This window comes from Gopherus evgoodei, chromosome 10, assembly GCF_007399415.2.
Source record: "Gopherus evgoodei ecotype Sinaloan lineage chromosome 10, rGopEvg1_v1.p, whole genome shotgun sequence".
Classification (NCBI taxonomy): Eukaryota; Metazoa; Chordata; order Testudines; family Testudinidae; genus Gopherus; species Gopherus evgoodei.
Genome location: NC_044331.1, coordinates 14,717,363 through 14,741,913, shown reverse-complemented (window position 1 = coordinate 14,741,913; position 24,551 = coordinate 14,717,363). Strand labels below are relative to the sequence as shown.

General features: G+C 46.9%; 1 protein-coding gene across 5 annotated transcripts in view; it reads left to right on the top strand.

Moving 5' to 3' along the window:
• The window catches only part of NTRK3 (neurotrophic receptor tyrosine kinase 3), a 326,625-nt gene that overhangs the window by 197,966 nt on the left and 104,108 nt on the right, over positions 1-24,551 (top strand). For 4 of the 5 annotated variants that reach the window (XM_030578291.1, XM_030578292.1, XM_030578295.1 and 1 more), the window contains one exon: positions 4,636-4,824. The exons of the other annotated variant lie outside the window; for it this stretch is intronic. In XM_030578291.1, coding sequence (XP_030434151.1) covers positions 4,636-4,824 — 189 coding nt within the window. The remainder of the gene's footprint in view (positions 1-4,635; positions 4,825-24,551) is intronic. 5 annotated transcript variants of the gene reach the window in all.

Sequence of the window (24,551 nt, the reverse complement as noted above, 5' to 3'; positions counted from 1 at the left end):
CAATGAATGTAAACAAGTCAACATACCAAACACAACTATCTGATGCACACCTTGCTGCAATCCTGAAGGTTTCAACTGCTCGGTCCCTGAGGCCAAATATCAACAAATTGACAGAACTGAAGCATTGCCAGATGTCTGGCAAGCACTAAAAACTCTGGCAGGCGAAGAATTGTATAAAGTTGTATGACAGTTTTATTAGTTCTGAGAAATTCAAAATAAAAAATACAATATAAACGTTTTCTTTTCTGAACACCATCTTCAGTGACATTATTGGCCCTCAAGGAGGATTTGAGGACTGGCACTGGCCCTAAGGTAAACTGAGTTGGAGACCTCTGATTTAGGCTGAGGCCTTGTCCAGGCTACAGATGCTTTTCCAGCAGCTATACTGTCAGAGCCCTCTAGTGTGGATGCAGCTTATGTCTACAACAGAAGGAGTATGTCTGTCAACAGAGTTGCACCGCTTCCCGCAACAACGTTAGCTCTGCTTCTGTCAGCACAACTGTGTCTGCCTGGGTTTTTTTGCTGACCTAGCTGTCAGCTAGGGGCTGTGGTTTTTTCATCCACCCCCCAACTGACATAGGTATGCTGACAGAACTCTGTGTTGTGGCCTTGGCCTGACTGAAATGCCAATGTATGGAAGAGTAAGCGAAAGTGGAGGAAGTGAGCTGAGCCTGGAGAAGGAGACTTGGCATGGGGGACAGACTGCTATGGGGAATTAGCTGAGAGTGAAATCCACAAAGACCTTTTGAAGGGTGTAAAGATCAAGGAGTATGAGGTATTTTGGGGAGCATTCACAAAGGGCTTGAAGTAGGAGCAGTGGGGATGGAATGAAGAGAAGGAAACTGCAGAGCCGCTTTCGGGAAACTCTTCCTACCAGTGAGGTAATACCATGAGATTCTAGTGCCCAAAAGGGGAGTGGTGGAAGCAACATTGCTTGAGACATTTAAACGGGACAGCCCTGCATTGGTGGGGCGGTTGAATGGGCTTGATGTGACCTACTGTAATGGATCTTGTCCATTGTTAATGCCTTTGGTTCTTCTCTGCCTCTTTTGCATTCTGCCTTTTTGGGATTCAATTTGAAGCCCACCTTCGACCTGAGGGACAGGAGGACCAGTTTGAAGATCTCAGTGCTGACCTGGTTAGATAGACATTAGCCAGGGAGTCATCAGGCATGCTTCCCTCTGCAGGCAGCCTCTTGTGTTCTGCAGAGCTGCCTAGACTAAGTGTGTTGTCATGTACAATCATCTTCGTGCACAGCCGTTCTGTTGGCTAGTGCAGTATCACAAGTCTGTTGCTGGATCAGTTGATCTCAACCTGCCCCTAAGGCAATCTTGGTTATTGTCGCCTCCCTTTTCTCCTGCCCCCACCCCCCCAACGGTCATCAGCTTAGTCAAGAATGTACTAATGTTCCATTTTGTCTGGTTTGGCATGAGTTGTTATGAATCATTAAAAGTCGGTGAAGCCCTCAAAGTTCAAAGATGTGGCTCAGTTTGGAACAGGTCTCAAAAGTTTGGTGCTAATTTCAGCTTTGAGACATTATCCAGGCTTCATTGCTCTGGGAGGCGCGCTAGAAATCTCCTGAGGATGGGTTTTCCTATCAGTTGCCCAGCACTTCCATCAGCTCCCCTAAATCCAAAGATCCTGCTGCCTGGAGAGACCTGTGGGATTGTCAGTTGGCCTCTGCCACTGCTGTCGGGGGAAGTGGGACCTTCATAGAGACTCTGCCAAAAAAAAATCTGGTCTATTATCCTAGTATATGGCACTTGTATCTTGATTGACGTGTTTTCTGTATCCTTAAATGTAGGAATGTCACCCTCCGGCCTGCAGAGACAGACAGACATGTTGTGTTCACTTCTCAGTGCAGTTTGTGACAGAGGAAACACCTATCATGAAAAAGACTTTGCTTTTGTTCTTTCTTTGGCGAGAGGGGTCTATATGTGGTTGTGGTGGTGGTGGTCTCTTCATCTAAAATAAGTCATTCAGACTGAAATTGCTTTTTGTTTATTGTGTTTGGAGAAACACAATAGCTGTAGTCCTAACGCAGGTATCTTGCTGGGGAGCTGAATTCAGCTGTGTTTCCTGTAACATCACAGGAGCTCAGAGTAATCTGGGCCCTGAAAAAAAGGCGAGAACCTGCCAAAAGGAACTCACAATAAAGGGAGAGACTTCTTTCTTGTGAGTAAAACACCTGCCAGGAATCTGCTAATTACACAATAACTTTATTATGTCCCACTCGGAAGAACAAACAGGACTTGAAGTCTGAGAAATTAGACTAGATGAATGCAGTCAGAATGTCTGAATGAAGCACACATTCTCTGGATCCTCTCAGAAGCTCCAAGAGAATAAAATGACTTCAAGACTCTCTTCTTTGTTGCTAGCGCTACATAATAAAGTAATTGTGCAATTAGCAGTAGATTAGTGACAGGAGAGAGACATTTTCTACTCAGCGCAGGTAGAAGGTGGAGCAGCTCTGCTCATCTTGGCTTAACCTTCTGTTAGCCCCTGGTAGCTTTCAGAAAACAGCAGAGACGTATCACCGGATGGCTGGGATTTTTCTTCCCTCGGTGTCTGAATAAATTGCAGTGTGTTTGATTAGGGTGCTGAAGAGTGTGTCCTTGCAAAAGTTTGTGTTGGATCTTTCTCATTCCCAAGCTCCTCATAGTTTCCCATTCGTGCAAGACAGATGGCTGAAACTTACAATTTTCGGCTTTTCTAGGGGTGTGGGGAAATGGTGGTTGTGATCATGGGGCTTGTGGAAAGAACATTTCATAATGCTCCCTTCTGGCCTCTGAAGTCCCGTGCGGTTTTCTGGCCTTGAGAACTTTCTGTCATGAAAGCTGATGGGCATTTTTACAACTGGGGCTGTAAAAATCAGGGTCTGACTGAGGTTTGTAAAATATTCATATGTCTGAGAAGCTGGACATGGCTATTAGGTCACCTGTCCCTTTCTTCAGGGCATCCTTTTGCATATGAAAATGGGCGTGTGTTGGGACGGGGTTAGAGCAGCCATACTCTGTGATTTGGATATGTGTTTGCATGTGCATGCTTGGATGTGAGGGGGGTCTGTGTTTGCAGGAAGTGGGCTGCATGTTTGCTGTGTTTGGGCCATTAGGGTATCTGAGGGGAGGTTGAGTGTGCTCATTTGGCGGTGTTAGGATGAGTGTGTTTGCCCATGTTGGGGCACGTGTGGTTGGGGTATGTGTACGTGTGGTGTTTTGGAGGGTGCGGTTTGTGAAAGGGCATGGAGGTGTACATGGATGGTTAAGTATTTTGGGGTGTCTGAGGAGGAGAGAGGATCAGTGTTTGGGGTGTTAAGGTGACTCTGGATGTGGGTGCATTGGGAGAAGGGAGGGAACTGTTTGTGTGTAAGGATCTACTGTGCAGGCTGATGCAATGGCTCATCTGCCAGACGGTTTCCACTGGGTGACAAGTGTCAGCCCTTGGCTTAGAAGGACAGCGTGGAGAGACTCCGGGCTTCTCTATTAGTCCTGCTGCCCAGCAGTGTGACAGAGTGGCGAGATCGATAAAGCATCCCTGGAAATGGTCAGCAGATGGGAAACTGGGAGTTACAAAGTACTTGAGATGGCAACAGTCAAATTAGAGAAGATGGGGAAGAGGAACCCTCCTGAGCCTATTACAGCTCAGCCCAAAGCTTGCTTCAGTTGCTGCCTGGCTCTCCATCATGCCTGGGGCTTGTCCTGGTGCTGGCTGTGGGTGCTTGTGGCAGAGGCAGAGAGAGGCGGAGCAAGGAGAAGCCAACACTGTGGAGTGCCAGCAAGAAGGAGAAGCTCTGCCAGTGGGAAAATCCTCCTGCAGCCTCTTCTCGGGCAAGAGCCGCCTGACAAGTTGATGGCAGGTGGAGCAGGTTGGGGGGATTCCCCTGGATTGCCGTCAGAGGCACTGGCTGTTTTTCTTCTCCCTCTGTCTGTGAATGCTCTGGCTTCGGAGGGGCTCCGGTGCAGAGGGTGTGGGTTGCTCAGCACACAGTTAGGAAGGAGCAGGGGTCATTTCCATCACTGTGTGATTCACTCAGGATTGACTCCTATGGGTCACAGGTTCCCAAGCACATCAGCTGGATCGAGCAGTTGTGTGCATGCAGGCAGAGAAAGAGGAAAGGAGGAGGTGTACATGGGTGGTGAGAGGGAAATGTCATCTGAACACAGCGTGTGACCCAGGAAGCTCTATTTGTGAATGCTGCCTCTTCAGGCTGCGCTCTCAGTTCCCTGTTCAATCTCTCGGTTCTCATCTCATGGCCAGCACTGCAGTATATCAACACCACAGAGGCTGACCTGGCCTGCAGGGCCTAAAGATGGTGGCCCTCCAGGGCAGGGCTGAAGCCTGTTCTGTTGCTGCCCGTGCTGTAGTTCTGGAGGGAGAGGACTTTGGTCTCCAGAATTCAGTCTGATTCACTCACCAGAATGGTGAACGGGACGGGCTCTCCCCATGACCCATGCATTGGTCTGGGAGATTCGCAGGATAATTAATCCTGTTCAAGAGGTTAGATTAGTCTTTGTCCAGTTGACGTGACTAACCTAGGTGAACTGTATGTAACAGTGAACAGAAGAACCACACAGGGACCTGGGCTGCTTGTCTCTTCATTGTATTGTCTGATGTTTTTGTGTGTGATGTCTGTAGGTCCCGTGGCAGTGATCAGTGGGGAGGAGGATTCTGCCAGCCCCCTCCATCATATCAACCATGGCATCACCACACCCTCGTCGCTGGATGCTGGCCCGGACACGGTGGTGATCGGCATGACCCGTATCCCTGTCATCGAGAACCCCCAGTACTTCAGGCAAGGCCACAACTGCCACAAGCCAGACACATGTGAGTGCCTTATTCAGCTGGATTCTTCTGCTTACGTGAGGACAAGAATGGGGGCAGGGGTGGGGGAAGAGAAGTGGGCGGGGAAAAAAGGATGAGGAGGAAGAGGTAAAGGAAGAAGAGGATGTGGGGGAGGATAATGGATCTTGTATGGTTCAGAAATTAAGATGAACCCCAAGGTAAATCTCAGGTCTCAAAAATCACAACAAACATGAAGGTGCTTCAGAAGCAGAATTTCCACCCTCACCCTACACTCCACTTTCATCCTCCTACCACCACCCGCTAATCATCTTCCCCATTCAGGACAGAGACAGCCTAGAATGAAGCCTGCAGACGTTTGCTTTGGGCACTGTACCAGAGGTGGGAGCCAGTGCAACTTGAGAGCACAAGGCATTAGCAAGACTTGCTTTCCCTGTGGGATAAGGGAGCATCTACCCATCCTTCTCCAACAATTCCCTACCCTCATTGAAGAGACTGTCTCCTTGAACAATCTGCAGCCCAAATGGGCAAACGCAGCAGTGTCTACAGGTAGAGCAGATACACAGAAAACACTTGGAGCAGGAGAGCAACAGATTCGGACACTCCATTTCTTACACTGGGTTAGGGGGGGGGGCTCTGAAAAGCTTGAAATCTGCATTGTGAGCAAAATCCATTAAATAGCAAATATCTTCCACTCCAGATGATAAACTGTCCAGCCCAGCTTAGCGGGAGCTCTCATAAACTCTGATAGTAAAAGTGAAGGGCTGTTAAAAAAGATGCACTCTTGGTTACCACATACCACGACTGCTTCCCAGGCCATTGCCCCTCAATACGTGGAGCCCATGCACAGTCAAGTGGATCAGAAACAAACCTCTCACTGCACCCTCAGCCTTTGCCAATTCCTAGAAGCAGCTGCCCCCCACTCCAGTTATTGGTCAAGTTCTTGGAATATTTTGCATTTCTTGGTTCAAGTCAGGATTGGATATAACAAAATGCCACAAGGAAAGTTATTGTCACTATCTTTCGGGGCTGACCAGCAGCAGAAAGTATCAGGGATCTCGCTGGAGAGCCAGACTTTGTCTGTTTTTGCCAACTTGGGAGACTGGAAAAATTTGAGTCTGAGCTTTGAGGTGTTTGTAGGAATCAAACTTCCAAACCATTAGAAATTCACCCAGTACTGAACATTAGGCAGGAAGTTGGTTCTCCATGGCTGCGTCTTTTGCAATCAGATAAGCCCGAACAGCATCCCTTTCTCCTCCTGCTGAGATGTCGAGGGCTGGTCCTATCGCTGACACTCACACGAACTGATAGAGACAAACATGAGCTGGACCTCCAGTCCTGGGCTGATGCTTGTTGCACTTCAATCAGCAGAGCAATGGGGTGTATCCAGTTACTGTGCCTGGCTTTCCCTTTCATTTGTATTTTAATGTATTTCTTTTGGTCTGTTTGTACAGGGATGGGGTGGAATGTTTTGGTTAGGCAGAAGGAGCCAAATAGTGTGGTATTTCTGTATCAAATTTATGTTTGATATTTCTTATAGCACCTCATCTCAAAACACTTTACAGACTCTGATGGCTTTGATTCTCTCCTTTCTCTCTCCCATCTCTGTAATCTATGGTATTTCATAGTACACCAACCGTTTTGGTGTGTAAGCACCGTTGTAGTAGTGGTAGTTGAAAGTCAAAGGATTCAATTTACTCTAAGTTTGGGGTGTCTGGTTAAATATTGTGGGGCTGCCCGGAAAGGAGATTGCAGCAAAATTTGGTCCAAAAGTTTCACGGGTTCTATTTGATTAAGATCTGAAACCTTCAATACGCAGCAGAACCATGAGGGGCTGGAATCTGGATCCTTTAACCAGGCCACGTGGGGAGAATTTAACATTGTCAATAAATACACGCACAACAGATTGCAGGGAAAGCACTTCCTTTGGCTTACCTGCCTGGAATCATCTGCAGGGTTCCATGTTTCTGGCGTTAGTTTAGGGCCCAGTCCTGCAGCTCTTGTTCAGACCTGTGACTTCAGTAGCAGTGATGCCTGAGCTCTGGAAAGTATCCTGGTTCAGCTTTACAATAAATAAAACCAACCAGACTCTTTGGAGCTTCCATTTGGTTTTTATTTTACCCAAGCTGTTCTGCCCAGCCCGCATTTGGTGTATTGGATCTGGCTGGAGGTGAGTGACTGTTCCCGTTCACCCAGCATTTTACACCTTGGACCTCTGGTTTGCTACTCTTCAAATATTTCTCCCTCCTCTCCCTTCCCTCTGTGAAGAAGAGAGGTGAAACCCTTTAGATAGGCAAGCCTATTAATAGCCAGCAGAGTCCATCCAGAAAAGGGGCTGATACAATGCCTGGACATAGTAGTGGCAGTTAGCCCCTGCCCGTCTGATCACTGCCTTCCTGCTAAGTCCACTAGCTGGATATTAGACTAGGAAGCCCGTCACTAGCCATGGCATTCACCCCCACATAACCTGTAGAGCCCAGATCCACATACAGGTTTTGTTTACATATCATCTATAGACTTTGGAACATGGCTTCTCTCTTTCTTTAGCTTGGTCCTCCTCCCTGGTTGGCTGTGACGCCTGGTGTTTGGGCTGAGGACACGCGAACACCTTTACTGAATTACAGTGAGGAGAGAAAAAACTCTGTGCTTAATGCAGTATTAATAGTACATTGGTGTGATATAGATTTCCGTCACCCTCTGCACTAACAAACATCGCTTATCATGCGGGAATGATGGATGTTTATTCCCAGCCACTTAGTTCTGCATAATGGACTTGCAGATGAAATATGGAAAGTGGCTTGCTGCCTGCTAAGCTTTACCCTCTCTTGCTGCTTCTGCACAAACCTGTCCTGCGGGGGGTACTCTTACAGACCCATTAATTACTGCTGTCTGCAAGGAGACAGACGTTTGCTTCTGACTATGGATGTGCTGGGTTTTTTCCCCTGTCAAGAGGATGACGGATGCTGGAGCTCTCTCTCACCTGTGATTTTCTGGGAGCTCCTGAGACCAGGGCCTTTCTCTCACTCGCCTACTTGCTGCTACTTCCAGAATTAGAGAAACGGAAGGGAAGAGTCATTTCTCCCTTCCTAGATGTGGGTTTGGGGAAAGCGCCTGGAAGCAAATGTGCCACCCTGTCCCTGTGTTGGGACATATTGACACTTTGGGACCTCATGCTCTGCCTGTTTCCATCCTTTGCCATTCCCTCTGCTCCTTTCAGCCATAACTCCATGTGCACTGGTCAGCGCTAAGGCTTTGAAGGATGCATTTTGTTAACAAATAAAGGCTTCAACTTCAGTAGTTCTCACTCTCCTGCAGGGAGTTAAACTGAGTGTCAGATTTAAAATGGGGCATGTTGATCTCAGAAGAGCTGGTGGCAATATAGAGTCCCTTTTTTCTGGGACACTGAATAGGGATCAGGTGGGCATATTTGCTTACTGCGATCTCAGGGTATCAGAAGAGCAATAGGTATGGATGAATCTGTGCCTTCACTGTCATCTGGAAATAGTTGTATTTCTTTTCTAAAATGCTTTTAAGTTGTTTTGGGCTAGGTATGGAAGGGAACTCAACAGAATTCTGCATGTAATGGGTCAGAAGGTTCCATCCCATGAGTGATGCTGGTTCTGAAGCAAAATGGGATTCATTCTGCCCTCCAACATTTCCTGAAAATGGCAGTCGGTTCCTGTGGGCAGGAAACTGCAGTTTGCTACAAAAATTAACCACATGATAGAAAAAATGGCAAGTGTCTGCCCAAGAGACATTAACGCTGATGTGGTGCCTTGATGCTAGTGAGAGGGACCAAATGTCACTGTTTTGATCATGAACAGCTGTGCTTGTTGACAGCAATGGAGACTTTCTACTCTAACTCCAATTTGCCAGTCCCCTGACTCTGATTCCAGGTGGGTGATGGAAGGAGCTGGACATTTCTTAGCTCTAAAAGCTTCAGAGATGTTTTGGATGAAAAGGTTTGGAGGCTGACCTTGCTTTTGATAATGGTAATAAGCACCGACAATGTTGAGGTGATTACTTATTAGAACCTCTTGAGTCTGTACCATCAGGTTTTATGCAGACATGGTAGCTGACCTTCAGTTGACTTCCTATCCGAACAGCAGTATCCCAGGGAGCAGTCGTTCTTGAGGAAAACTGGCTTTTCTGAGACTGTTCCAGAGCAGAACTAGGAAGAAAAGGCCTCAGAAATGAAAAATACTTTCCAAGAAGGGATCCGAACTTTGCTGAAACTAGGCAATGCTCAGTTTGAGTCTGGGATGAAGGGTCAGTCGGGGCTGCTCTCTCAGAACAAGACGCTCTGGCTCCAGTAAAAACAGCGATGCTGGAATCATTCAGAGCCTGCTTTGATTTTGTTGCTGCTGCTGACTGGGCACGATGGTTGTTTGGTTTGTTTTCCTCTGTCGGGACTGGTGCAGCCTTAGCATTGCGATGCATTCACCATGTAGGTGGAGCCAATGTCCTTCTATAGAGTACTAATGAGGGTTTTTTTACAACCGCATTTATTACAGGCTGCCCTGACATAATTGCATATTCGAAGTTAGTAATTACACGTATTCACACTAATTAAGTAATTAGATATAATTACGCTAACTGTAAATACATGGTAATCGGCTAAAAAGAAGTACTTCAGAAAAACCAAGGCAAATCACACAATAAAGAAACCATCAGCAGCCTTTCCGCACATCACTCTGTCTTTATCTTGCATTTGGAGTGCAGTTTGAAAGGGAATCTGTGATCCATTCAAAAATCCTACTGTTTAAACAAATGGATTTCCTCCCCTATGTCTGTCATAACACTAGAGAGTCAAAAGGGGAGAGGTTTTTTTAAAAATCCAGTCTTCCTCTCACTGCTGATGCTCTTTGTTCATCAGTTGTATTTTCTTTAGCTTGGACAAAGGAAACTGACTAAGTCCATTCTATTTTGCTTGTGATCAGTTTTGCTCTCAGGTTCTCCAAGATGCACATCTTAGGTTGCAAATGTTTACAGTTTATTTGTATGAAAACAACTGTTTTCACTGCTAATAGAAGAGGAAACATTCCTGGGGGCAGGTAGGATTTGGAAAAAATTATTTCTACCAAATGTAAATTTTGAGCCAACTTTGAGCTGATGACAGAGGCCCTTTAACTCTTAATGAGCAGCCCAGAGTAACTGAATTACGGAGACGTAGCCTCCGAGTAGCCTGACTCCCCTGTCAGAACATCACTTGCAAGTCCTACTGACCCCTCTCTCTGCTCCTTCAGAAAAGCCTTCACCTTCCCAGAGACTCTAGTTCCCTTCACTTCTCTCAGATGTTTGGCTTTCTTATGGGATACATCAGCATTCTATGCTGCCGTCCCTGATGGTCCCTGATGGTCAATGTGTATCTGAGGTCATTAGGGGATTTAGTGGGGAGGTTTGAGCTGAGGCCTTCTCGGTATGCTGGTGACACCTAATTGAGCACCTCCATCTCCACCAACCCAGGGAGAGTGATCAAGTGTCTCAGAGTTTGGGAGAGCAGGGCTGGCTCCAGGCACCAGCATAGCAAGCAGGTGTCTGGGGCAGCCAAGGAAGATGGGGGCGGTACATCCGGCCGTTCAGCGGCAATTCGGCGGTGGGGCTGTCATTTCCTGTCGGAGTGAAGGACCTGCCGCCGAATTGCCGCTGTAGAAGTGGCGGTAGAGCTGCCACCGGATTGCTGCTGATTACAATTGCAGCTTTTTTTTTTTTCTTTTCTGCTTGAGGCGGCAAAAACGCTAGAGTTGGCCCTGAGTGAGGGTGGGGCATAGATGAAAGTGAGCTGGGTTAGAGTGAAGTGTTTATGGGGAGTGGGGGAAGCAGCAGGATGATGAGACTGAGTTTATGCAATGCCTCCAGTTTGAGGCCGTGTTCATTTTTTATTACCTCCGCTCACAACTTGAAGGTCGGGTTAGATTCCCAACTGCTTTTGAAGGATAAAAGAATACCAGTGGTCAAGGCACCTTTGTCCATCTAGATCTGATTAGGAGGTTGTGCCTGTTTCTCTTGGATGTGAATTTAGCTGTCATGATCGATGCCTTTGTCACCTCTAGATCAGACTGCTGCAGAGTCCCCCTATCCCCAGCAAGCACTTCTTCTGTCTGCCTCCCCATTGCTGCCCAGCCGCTAGCCTTTCCACTGCCAGAAACCCTCTTGAGCTTCACTGGACAAGAGTTCTTACTGATGGCTGCTGCCCAGCCCTGATTGTCAGGTTCGGAGGTGGGGTGGAGACCACATATGAAATAGGCTCCCTGGGGAAGTGGTGGAAACCCTGTCTCTAGAGTTATTTAGAACTGGACTGCACAAAACATAGGTGATCTTACATTGACAAGTGGGTGAAGGGTTTGATCTAATAAGTCTCTTCCATCTCTACAGCACCTATGTCTAGGAGGTTTCTGGCTTGGCTCCATGCAAAAATCCTGACCTCAACATTCATCTTCTAGTAGCTGGAAAACCTCCGTGATCCTGAACTAGAATCCTGCTTCCACACCTTGCAAACCCCACCCCCTATTCCAGAGTAGTCTCTGTTGGAAACTGCTTAGAATGCCCAGGACTAATGTCAGTCTCTTGTGAACAGATTTTATTCTTCAAACCCCACGGACAATGAAGCAGGACTGAGCAGCGCAGAGTGACAGAATGAGGAAAGCACAGGGCCCCACTCACCCCTTCACGCCCACCTCCTCTGCCTCATTCTCCTGACTGACAGCTGAAAGGAAAGGTCCTTTTGGTCACTGGCCTGTCCATCCAGCTCTCTCTACCTATAGTCAGCTCTCAGCTGGTTTCTCTCTCTGCTGCACTCTCCAGCATTCCTTATCTCTAAGCATTTGTTCTCCATCCCATTCACCCAGCAGAGGAAGGGAGAAAGAAATGGCAACAAATGCCAGAGCTGAGAAGTCAAACCAATCTCAGGCAGAGAGTGGCACCATCCAGACCCATTCCAGAGCTATTCTGAGCTGCAATTTGACACTCTGGATTAACACCACTGGGAACTGGTCTTCTACCTTTCCTGCCATGGGCCATTAGCTTGCTACTGAGCCGAGGGAGTAGCAGGCTGCAGTGAAATGGCTGGCAGGTGCATTCTGCCCACGTACACCAGGACTGTTGGCCAGTACTGCAGGTGTTTCTACATGGGTCCATTCAGGAGAAGCCAAACAATTAAGGAGGAAAATTCCTGTCCTGCCTGTCTCTACCCAAACCCTGCAGGCATTGCAAGGCATTGTGGTAGCCAATAACGCAGTGCCTGGTGGGACAGTCCCGCCCTACTCCTAATGTGACACACATGCTATCTCTATTTGCATACAAGCAAATCACCTCCTGCAGCTGTGAGGATGGGCTCTGAGGGAGTTAGATCCTACCACTGTTATTTTAATGTGCGTTTATTGAAGATGTTTGTAGCAACAAAATGGATCAAAGGCAGCAACGCACAACGCCAGCCCGCACCAGGAACTGAAGCTGACAGCACAGCTGTGGCGGGTGATTCTGCATCCGGAAGCAACACTTCTGAGTGCAGCGAATCCAATTCCATTAGAAAACAAACCATTAACTCAGCCATAACTCAGTTATGTGCTGCTGACACTGACCTGCCAGCAGGGAGACAATGCTCATGAAGGGACGAGACCCACATGCAGACATCAAACAATGAGCAAAGTCTTCCCCTAAACACACATCCTCTGGCCATAGTCACTCCTGAGGCCCCTTTAATCCTGGCACGTCCAAAGGTGACAGGTAGTGTCGGCTTGCCTGAGGTGATTTTTAGAACGGAGCCAAAGCTCTACGAAGGGGGCCTGTAAGCTGTACGAAGAAGCAATGCAAGGAAAAGCCTTCAGCATATTTCCTAATGGCCCAGAGAGACTCTAGCACTGCAGGCTGCTGTCACTCATCAGAAGCCCTATCTGTCCATCAAGAAAGGGTGGTTTGATCCTTCCCACTTCAGCAGTATGGGAGCAAACTCTTCCACACGAGAATAATGATTAAACATGAAAGCTACTTGGCTGCAGCAAGGATGTGTTATATACTCACTTGCCACCCTGGGCACATGCACACTTTGTTTGCACACTCATTTGCACACCTGCACATCTCATTTATATGTAGTCTGTCCCACCCATGTATTGCAATCACATACCCATCACCCTTATTTGTACGCTCTCCGACATACATATTAATTTGTGTACATATGCATGCTCACTTGTATACTGTAGTGACAGGCATGGTATAAAACCATAGCTGGATGAGCTACAGGCACTCACTCACCAATGCATGTGCTCTCACACGTACATTCACACCCACTTATCAGACACTTCTGCTCACAAATAACTTTACACCTGTGAATCTTCTACTTTTTGCTGAGCACGCTTGCCGCTCCCCCGCCCCCCATGCAAGCCCAGCAATGCCAGTGAGCTGACTGACTTGCAGCCTGGGCAGCTTCCCTTTCACATATTGCCCCTACCTGTCAAAAATGGCTGTCTCTGCAATTTTGAGGCTGGGGATGAAGGGTTTTCATGAGCTGGCAAGAAAGACTGGATTTTCAGTGCTGGCAGGTCATAAACCGTGAGGCATTGTGAGAGTGGTGGGGTGAGAAAGAAAAGGATAGGGCAGGTGGCAGAATGAGGAGAGAGATTATCATGCTATAAATTGGTGCCTGTTTAATCATTCGCTCACCTACATATTGGTATTTTGTAATGTCTATCTGGTTGAATTTGTCCCAGCTCCACTCTGTTCTTGGGGCTGAGGTGGGTGTCTGTGCCACAGAAAGACATAATGGTCTTCATCAGTCATTGCTGTCCTGGCTCAGAGCTCTGTCCTCTCCGCCTGGCATAATGGTGACACAGCAGCTTGTCCAAGGGATATTGCTATCTCTTGCAGCCATGATGCCAATGATAATGAAGAAAGCTTTAGAATGATCTCCTAATGGCACATTGATTGTGTGAATTATGCTTTGGGTATTACTAAAAATAGATGGTATGTCTGTATAGAGAGAGAGAGAGCTGAGCTCTTACCCATCAGCTATTTATTTATTGTGTTTTTTTTCCTGAATTTAGTTTGGCTTATAAAACTGAAGCATTCTGAAAGACCCTTGACCTGCCTGCTGTTCCTACAGATCCATGATGCCCATGTAGTACATGGATGTTCTGGTGTGGCTATGGAATGTCGTGGTATCCGAGAAAGGGTTATTTTGTAGAAGCTAGTTGCCAGGTCCCAGGAGTTGCTTGGAAACAATGTCATCCTCTCTTGGTATTATCCACCCAATGAGAGTTGGTTTTGCAGATGTAACATCACATCCTGCTGAAGAGTTATGGTTGGGTGAAGTCTTCCAGAGCTGATCTGAGTTGACTTGGTTTGAAGGAGATGCTCTCTCTGCTGGCAGTACAGTTGAATTAAAGCTCCTGATAAAGACAGCAATTATTAATGACAAGTCCAGGTACCAGTTAGAAAAATTATTACTCCCAACATAGTGTGAGCATCTATAGTAGCGCTGCCTCTCCCAATCGAGGTATAGTCTGGTACCCTAGAGCTGATGTAATGGTGATGGTTCATCAGCAGTCACAAGCACTGTCCATTTCCAATACTGCTTTTAGACAGAGACCCTTGGAGTGGTTTCTTCTCAAAATAGCATTTTCAGAACATGACAGAACCCACAGTTCCAGTGGTGAAACCAGGCAGAGATCAGAGTAGAAAGATGCTTTCCCCAATTGCAATAGGTTCCCTCTAAAGAGCTCCTCGTGTCAAAGGGGACTCGCATTCCATGGACCTGCATAGCCGTCTAGGAAAGATGTGTGAACGGACTGTGAATGCTCAGCCAGCCTGATTGCTAAATGAGCTAGACAGTTTTTGTAAAGAATGAGGCTGCCTCCTGTATCATGTAACAAAACTTGGCTATGGAGAATGCCGCATCTGTCACTATGCTACACGCCGCAGGCACTTGGAACAACCCAATGGCAGACCCAAGGGTAGAAATTAGCTGAATCTAATCCAGTCTGCTACCTCTAACAGGGGCCAGTGTTGGGTGCTGCTAACGAGGGTGCCACAGTGCAGTGCACCCAGTCATGCAATAGTATTCTTACTGAGGAGGAGTGTAGCAGGGATTTCTTCCTGACTCCAGCTAGTGATCACTTGGTGCCATGAAGTCTGTGAGCTCTTGCTGTTTTACTCCCGGGAAATTGTGAATTATTTATTATTTACATTGCGGTAGCACCCAGAGGCCCACTAATGTAATTGCACATACCGTTCTTCAGAGAAAAGTCTAATCCTTTTGAGTCTTACTGAGTTATTTGCCTTAATATCTTGCATCGGTAGTTCTCCAGGTTCTTGATACATTAAAATATTGGTGTTAAATGTGCTGGCTTTTAAATCTGGAGTTCCTTCTTGTTCTTGTACTATAGGAACTGCTAAACAGAAGCTGCATTGCCCTTCCTTATCCCAGTCTCACATATCCTATCCCATTCTATCCCGTTTTATTAACCCTGTGCCAGACCAAAGGGTTCTTTCAAAAACAAAATAAAAAACCACTTCCTTTATATTGTGAAATAACAGATCTATGTGGCTCTGATAGGGATAAAAGGCAGAGAAGGTTGCTAAATCTCCAAAGCGTACATGGCAAATTTGCCTTTTAATTGCAACACTGAAACAAAATTAAAGTCCCTGCCTCCCTCCCTCCTTCATCTCCTTGTCTCTCACCCTTCCACCTCCTACTTGAGGGATTAATTTGAGCTAATCCTCGGCTGAGCAAAGTCTTTAGGAAAGTGAAGAGGTAAAGTAAAAACCATGGGGGGGGAAACCTCACACTCGACACTAATAAATAAATTACTGGCGTCCTACATTATGAATTGGATGAATTTTTAATGGCCAGGAATGCGGTTGATTTATAATGCATCCATCCCGGCCTGAAGAGCCCAGTGCCAACTAATAAAGAAATGACTGGCCCTTTATATTAAAAGTATCAGTCATTTTACATCATGGCACTGTAATTGATGTGGAGTATCAAGCATGGGGTAGAGTGGGTCTGCGGCCATGGCAGGTTCCATGCAGGCAGAAGAAGCTGGATGGGCTTCATGCCCCCCACCTGTGTTTCAGATGAGCTCTGTGAGGTCAAATAATGGGTCTCAGTTGAGGTGGCCCTGTGAGAACCTGGCTGGCTGGTTGCAGTCGTTCCACCCTGCTCCCTAAGAGGAAAGGGAGCTCAGCTGGATTTTCCTTCCTTCCCTCGTATCCCATTCGGAATTACCAGCCTGCATTCTTGGGGGAGGTATCTGCTCTCTGGTTTGAAAGCTGCCAGTACAGGGGGGAGAAACTCCCAGGAAAGGATCCCAGCCCCAGTTCCAAGCATTGTGTTAAACAGCCTGCAGTTTCCATTCTTGTCCCTGTATTGCTGGGGCCCTCACAAATCAAAGACAAATGTAGCTAGGCTGAGGTCTTGCTCCAGGTGTCTCCAACAAGGCCTCATTCAGTGCAGCTCAGTACCCTGTCCTTTAGGTCTTAAACTTAGGGTGCAGAGCCTGTGAAAACCAGGGGACAGGCACCCAGAGTCTGTGGTGATGAGCACATTAGTAGATATCATCAATGATCTGGGACAAGATTTGCAAGCCCATGTTCACTGGGGCAGAGCCCAGCAAGCCAGAGTGAGGCTTGGTGGAGGGACACGCCTTACAATGAGCAGGGCAAGATTCCTCAGGGAAGCAAGGTGTCCAGGAACTTTGGGTGTGCTCTTCTCTGGGTTTCTCAGGTAGATATACTTAGTACTTCACGGCTCTCTAGAAACACTGATTACTCCTCACAGCCACCTGTCAGGTAGCAAAGAATCCTTGTCTCCATTTTACAGAAGGGGAAAGGCAGAAGGGCAATTGACTTGTGCGGGGTCCCAGGACAAGTCAGTGGCAGCTTGGATTAGATGCCAGAGTTGCTGCCTCCCCGGCCTGCATTCAGCCCACTAGACCATGTTGTGTGTTTGCATGCCTCCTGTGATTATTCCATAGCTGGCAAGGAGGTAACTCCCAGTTGAGTTAGCTTCTTGCCAGCTTGGTAGGATGTGGACTGAGCTGGGAGTGCAAGAGTAGCTCCATTTTACAGACCTCATTGCCAAGCACATAGATATGTCATATGCTTTCAAAGAGGCTCATTGCAGAGCTGACGAGGGGAAGGGTAGGGCGACATTCACCTTATGCAAATGGAAGACTTCTCCTTACTGCCTCTCCTTACTTGACTTCCTTTACTGGCTGAAAGAATGCAACATGGCGCCTGGGACGTCGGACTCGCTGACTGATGAAAACAGAGTGCTCCGAGCTACAGAAATTGTCTTGTCCTGGAGGAAGGATGAGTTTATTGCCTTATTTATGACATTTCCCCACAGTAGCATAAATAATATTTTCATAATAGATGTGGACCTTATGAATAATATAGAGTCTTGAGCTAAGTAATTGCAATGCTTTTTAATATAAGAGATCTTCAGTGTCAAGTACTATTAATGAGCTGCCTTTACTCTCTCTCTGCTGAGGGCAATTGCAAACCCCAGCGCTGTAAGGATTTGATACATTTGGGGAAGATTCTAATGCACTGTTCAATCATCTTGTTCTCTTTGGGATACCCCAGAAAAAGTATCAGGTTTGCTGATTTTCTCAGCCTTCCCTGGCTTTTGATGGATGCCCACGTTGCGTAGGTTGCTGGGAAACCAATTCTCTTACATTTAGTATAAATCTGTGAACATCTGATTGATCTATACATTGGCATTAACGACTCTAAACTGCAGGGACTACTTTGAATTAATGCATGTATAATACACTAATTCCACCATTATTGTATACATTGTTTTAGTGAACCTGCTGTGAATGAAGGGTGCCAGACTCTCCCTAGATCTGATATAGCACAGGAAATTGCAGTGTAAGTTTCCTTAGCCAGTATGCCTCGGTTTTGCCCTGAAGGGACCAGCTCTTGAGGCCAGGAGGTAGTTCAGCCTCTGTGGCCCATTTGGTCTTTGGCCTCTCTTTTGAGGCTGAAGACAAGAGAGGGCAGTAGTCAGGGAGAGACATTTTCACAAGTGCCTATATAACTTAGGCACTTTGGAAATTTTTACCCATGGTGGTTTTTGTGATGTGGACCCTTGTCCACTAGGAACAAGACAAAGACCCACCAACCCGTGCGCTCTGGGGCTAGTTCAACAACCTGGTTAGCGTTGAGGTGGAATAGTTTTCTCAGGGAAGTGGTAGAAGCGCTGTCCTGAAATACTGCAGGGAGTGTTGATGGTGCTGTTCCCTATCTCAGCAGAGCACTGAACTAGCATCCCAACGTATACAGAGGGGAGGGCGTGCTGTGATGTGCAGTGCTGCTCGAGGCAATGGTTTTTTGGATGAAATACAAAACAAAGATCCTGGCCACACTCCTTGTGGTCATTAAAGGTGATTGGAAAAGTCAGATTATTAGATGTGGTGTTTTGGTTAAATTCATACTCAGGTAATGACAGTCTGCCTGTCTGATTTCTCCCTGTGGTGTTAATTAGAAGTACTCCTCGTCACTTGCTGTCCTAAAACCCTGTGTAGCCTTGCCTCCTATGTGCTATTAAACAGGTGGCTATGTTGTTAGAAATGGTTCCTTTATAAAATATATGCTGTCTGTAATGCCTTATGTCCTTTGGGATGAAAAGCACTTATGATATTAATTATTATTAAGATTGAACACACGATATCTCTTTAGCAGTTACACTGTCATCTGGGAGGCGGGAATAATGTGATGGCAGTTATGGGAATTGCTGTGTGGTCATTTTCATGTTACGTCACTGTTCATATAAAACAACCATTCATCAAGTGGCCTGGTTGCCTAGTGGTCAGTACACCTGAGATGGCTTCCTGCTTAATGTGTTTGAGGCCATGTGTCCTAGTGCCAGGAAGCCTCTTTAGATTAATGGAGCTGTCTTGGAACATTATGGATACCTTTTCCATTTTTTTCCAGACTTTGCATCTCAAGCCCAGAATCAGACTGTAAATCTCTTGCATTACTCCTTTCCCAGCCAAGTTCCATTTTAAGTAGTTTCGCTTCCTCTTTCCCCCAGCTCCCTTAGGACTGGAACTCTGGAAGAGGAGAACTGCGACCTGCTGGTTTGGCAAATACAAGGCATAAATTCAGGCCTCGCCAGTAGTGAGAAGAGGCAGGGAGGGGAAGGTCTGGCGACCTTGAATAGCAAGTCAGGCAGGACCTGTGTGGTCTCCATTGTTCCTGTGCCAGAGGATAGCTAGTAGCTCATTGACCCAGTGAGCCTCTGCACGTAACTTTTATTGATCATCAGCTTCTTAATCAAAAATTCAGTCACAGTTCAATACCACAGTTCTCCCCCTCCCTCTTGGAGCTTCACCCCAGATGAGGCTCACAATCTCATTATGCACCCGAGAAGCTCCTCTCCTGGGTTTGATGTGTAAATTTCAGTGCTGGTGATCATTTACAGCTACCACAAAGATCTGTGCATTGTGTTTCTGATCCACCGCCGGCTGGTCATGCTGATCTTCTGTCCATGAGTGCTCCCCAGCTGACTTGGAAAGTCCAAGTCTAAAATCAAAATTTGTACTCAAGGCCCCAGTATAGCAGTGCACTGTGCTGCTGCTAAACTGCAGAACTGGCTCACGCCTGCCATTATTTAAGTACATGGCAACTGGTTACGTATTTGCCAACTTTTGCATCTATAGAGCTGAGAGTTTTCCCTCAGTCTGCACCTGGCAACATTATGAGCAGCATGACGCCACTGCATGGCATTGTTCCTCACAACCATTGCTTTGTGGGGAGAAAAGTAGAAAACTTCCCATTTTCACTTCATAGTTATGCTGCAAGTGCAGTTCCAGTGTTGGAGAAGAGTCCAGAGGGAAGGAGGATGTGACTCTGCTCAATACACAAATTATTTTAGATGGCCCTATAGAGAGAGAGTCAAGGTTTCAGCTGAGCAGCCCCCACTCTACTGTACCCTTCCCTGGATGGACTAAAGGAGAAGACTGAGCTCAAGAGGATGGCAGTGCTACAATGAATCTGTGCCCAACACGCTGCAGAAGCAGTTGTATAAACCACACACACACCTGGGGACCTGGAACAAGAACCCTCAGCCTTGAGTCCCAAAAGCCCAGGCCTTGCCACCTGAGCTAAGGTAGATCTCTTGTAATGGGAGGTAGTAATCAGCCCCTTGTCTTCTGTATCAACCAGCAAGAAAAGTGACACCTCACACACTTACTGACGCCAAGCCAATGGAGGACAAGGATGTCAAGAAAGAATACTCAGAAGGGCACATTAATAGGGTGAAGGAAAGAGACCGTGAGAGCAGGGTGACTGGGGCAGAAGGATTGATCTTGGGAGGTGGAGATAACAGGGCAGAGGAATTTGGGTGCAGGAGATTAACTGAGGGAAAGAACACACAGAACAGCTCTGAAGGGATTTAAATTGTGTGTAAATGATGAGGGAGAGCATAGGGGGTTGCAATCCTCATGGAGGGTCAAATGGCAGCCTTGGTCGTTCTAGCTGGACTTCTTTCTTTTTTCTTTCCCTGACCTTCTTGTAAACAGTTCAGGCCAGGTTTTCTGGTGGCTTAAAACCAGTGTGTGATTTGAGTCCTCACAATGGCCATACTTTTGCACAAGTGTTCGTGGTTGTGTGTGTGTGTTCTGCTCTAGAAATTTTACGAATCTGGCTCCTTGTCTTGCGCTTGAGATGTCATCGTGCTCCAGTTGTCAGAAGAAACAAGGGACCGTTTTTGGATGGGACATGATTGTTTTGGGGGAGATGAACCTTGAGTTAGATATGTTTGTTCCCGTTGCTTCATGTGGAGCTCGGGACCGAAGTTGCAGTTCTGTTTGATTTTCTGATATGCTTCATTTTCCTTCTCTCCTTTAATAATTGCTGCATTGGAAAAAAAAAACAACCCTCCTTGCTCCTTGTGTGATCAGTGCTGCATGTTCTGTATTGGTTACAGTGCTCTAATAGCTTAATTTGACTGTGCAGGGTCATGTCCCATTTAATGCTGGCTGGTTTTCTTGTCAATCAATAAAAACTTCATTTAAAAAAAAAAAAAAGGAAAGAAAGTGGGGGCAGAAACCCAGCCATTAGTGAGCTAGGCTGAGACCTGCAGTACTTACCTGGTTTCCAAGCGGTCATGCTGCAAAAGCTTGTGTGATCTAGTCTGAGTTGAGCTCTCCAGATTCATTGCTGACTTCTGCCAGCAAGGGACAGACCTGAATCTCAGAAAGGCCTCCCCTTCTGGCCCCACGCACCACTGAGCTGCTCCATGGAGTCCTTACTCCACCCGCTTGCATGTCCTCTAAGAGGAGTTCTTCTCTTAGGTCCTATGAGTGTCTGTATAATTCTCCCCATGTCCCCAGCTTGACCCTGAGGCCTGTTGCTCCTCTGTGTTCCACATGTGCGAACCATGTCTGGCTCAGAAACACTTACCCTTTCTTGCCCCTCTGTTATTTACCACTAGCTCAGAGGGAACAAGAAGAGCCTGATTTGGGTTTGTTTGACTCATTTGCCCGTGAAATAAACATGTCACATCATAGGAGGGTGTCAGCAACTCCAGTCTTGTGTCCGTGTTGTTCTCCTCACTCAGGCTGCTAAGACAGCCCTTTCAGAGGTTTTGTGTGAGTGGACTGTGATCAGGGAGGGAAAGAGATGTCTCAAGCTCTTATCTTAGCTGAAGTATAACTGCTTCTACTGAGTTGGCTTATTCCCAAGAGAGGGCTCATAGCTAAACGTGTTAACTCAGAGCCTGGCCTTTTATAAAAGAGAATCTGCTTTTTTCCAGACTGAAACAATATCAAACCGTTGCCTACATGTATGCAGGCAGCCTTTGCAAGGTGACAGTACTCGTTTGGCAACTGACGCAGCTGACCCTTCAGTTGTTTGCTTGTGAGCTGCCGACCTTCTTCCTGACCTCTCAGGACTTTATTAACTCAGTTTCCTGCACCATTCTATCAAGCAGGGCACTCATAGCCCTGTGAAGTTCAGCTTGAATGAGCAGAGCCCTCCTGTTTCCATTTGGAAATCTCTACTCTTGGAGCCAGGGGTGTGATGCTCACGTCAAGATATCTGAGCTAGCTCTGCTTGAGCTAGGGTGCTAAAAACAGCAGAGTAGCTGGGATAGCACAGATGGTAGCTTAGGCTCGCCACCCAGGGAAGTAGCGGGGGTCTAGGTGGATATGGGCTATGGGAGTACATGCCCACCTGGACACCTTGGATCCTTATTTGGGCAGCTAGCCTGTGCTACCCTGGCTACACTGCTAATTTGAGCATGATAGCTGGAGCAGAGCTAGTGCAGGTATCTGTGCAAGCTCAGAATCACACCCCCAAGTCCAAGCGCAGACATAGCCACCATGAGGGGGTGGTCAGAAAGGCACTGCCTCTCCCCAGACCATGTGCTGCATTGCACGCTTGGCCAGGTGAATTATGCGGGGGGTTGTGCCTCATTCTGAAGCTTTAGATATTAGTCACTGCTAAAGGCTGAATAAAGGAGTAAATAGACTGATGTTTCTGGCATGGCACAAGGCAGAATACCTCGGCTGCTGGAGTCCAGTGTTGTTAGGCGTAATGGGAAGAGGTAGGCTATTGGGCTGGATGGACCATTTGAGCGATCTGTAATAGCAGAGAAGACAGAATTATGGTGTGATCCATAATTGCAGGGAGTGGGACAGCAGGTTGAATATTAACTAGTTGTGTGATCCTTGATGGCAAGACATCAGATCTGATAGACCTGTAGGCTGATCCATTGAGGCCGTTCCTGTTACTTGTTCTCCATACTGAAATATTTCTTTAATCAGAGAGTCAGATATGAAATCTCTTTAAGAGGAGACTTTCATACAGTACCTGACTCAATGTAGTAATCAGAATATCCGCTATGGAATGTTTTTCCTGCAGAAATTTCACATCCTTCCTCGTTTCCTTGCTGATTTTTAGGGTGAATCAATGAAAGGAGCTGTACACAAATAGGGCAGCCTGTGATCCTGCGGGTGTCCATTAATGAGGCATTTGCTCAGTGTTAATGGACCTGTTGATTAACAAACAAACCATTGAAGAAAGCTGTTACCTGATGACAGTGGTTTGGTATCCTTTGGTGTTGTGCTGCCCCACCTCCTCCGTGCATCATTCATTCCTGGTGCCCAGGCTGCTGCAGCCAAATCCGTATCTGTGCCACTTGAGAGAAGATCCGAAACAGGAGCTTGTCCACATCACTCGCAAACCGTGAGAAAATGGGATCTCAGTTAGAAGAGAAAGAGACTGTCATGTAATGAGCTGGTGATTTGATTGACCTGGGCATTTTTCGGTTAATCCTATTACAGGCGTCGGCAGGGTTTGCCAGTTGCACCTAGGAAAGGCCTTGCTCAGCTGAAGCTAAATGGACTGGTAACGTCCACGGAAGAGCCCCAACAGTCTTTAGAACCGTTGTAGTAGTAATGGCTCCTGAAGAAGTCACAGTGCATGGGAACATTCAGTCAGTTCTGTAAAGACTTCCAGGCTGCCTGTCTGGGATCAGTAAAGCTGAGAGAGATGAGGTGGGTGAGGTAATATCTTTTACTGGATCAACTTCTGTTGGTAAAAGAGACAAGCTTTCAGTCTCCGCAGGGCTCTCCTTCAGGTCTAGGGAAGTACTCAGACAAAGCTGTTAGTTCTTTACCTTCCTACAGAGCTTTAATCTTGGCCCTTTTTGCAGAATTTCCCATCGTGCTAATGCCAGTTCAGTAGCACTCCCCATAGTAGAAGACCTAGGCCCGGTCTATGCAACATGGTAAGGTTGACGTAAGCTGCCTTGTGTCCACCTAGCTGTGGAATTGTATTCTTAAATTTGTCTTCCTTCAACATAAGTGCTTCTTTATGCCAATTTAGTAACACCACTGCTCCGAGTGGCATGTAGTCACAGTCAGTGTAATTAGGTTGACATAGTGTTAGTGTAGACATCGCGTTGCTTACATTGACTGTTCCTGGCCTCCAGGCGCTGTCCCATAATGCCCCATGCAGACAATACAATTGATACGAGCGCTCCTGGTGAGGAAACGCACTGCCTACCCAGGGAGCCAAGTGTGCGCACACAAGTGATTTAATAACTATGGTGGCTGTATGCCGACGTAAGTTAGGTCGACATCATTTTGTAGTGTAGACATGGCCCTAGTGCAAGAGTTGGGATTTTGAGCACTGTGTTGATTAACCTTATATTACACTGTGGTTCAAATGCTTCCTTGTCTATTGTAAGATGCACACTGCTGCTAATACCAGCAGAGCTGACCCACTCTTTGGAAACTTTTGCAGAGTTCCCATAATGTAGACAAGCACTTAGCACATTTGGGTATGTCTACGTGGCAGTATGGAGTGAGCCTCCCAGCCCGGGTCAATAGACATGGCCTAGCCAGGCTGACACTAGCTCTCTACAAATAGAGGTGCAGACAGCACTTTGAAGTTGCAGCTCAGTCTGGAACTTGGCTCTGAAGCCCACCCCTCTTCCCTAGGCGTCAGAGCCCTGGCTCCAACATGAGCCACAACTTCAAAGCTCTGTCCGCACAGCTGGTTTTAGAGTGTGAGCAGGATCCCTGTTGGCCCAAGTCTATTGGCCCAGGCTGGGAGCCTCACTCCAAAATGCTGTGTAGACGTGCCCTTCAAGATCTTCCAGTGATCTGGGGTCCCTCAGTACAAGCCTAGGCAATGCACTTCCCTGACAGCCCGTGATGGCCCATCCGTGCTGAGCGGCTGTCATAAAGCTGTTGTGGAGACACTGGCGTGACCCAGCAGCACCAAGTGAGTGGAAGGAA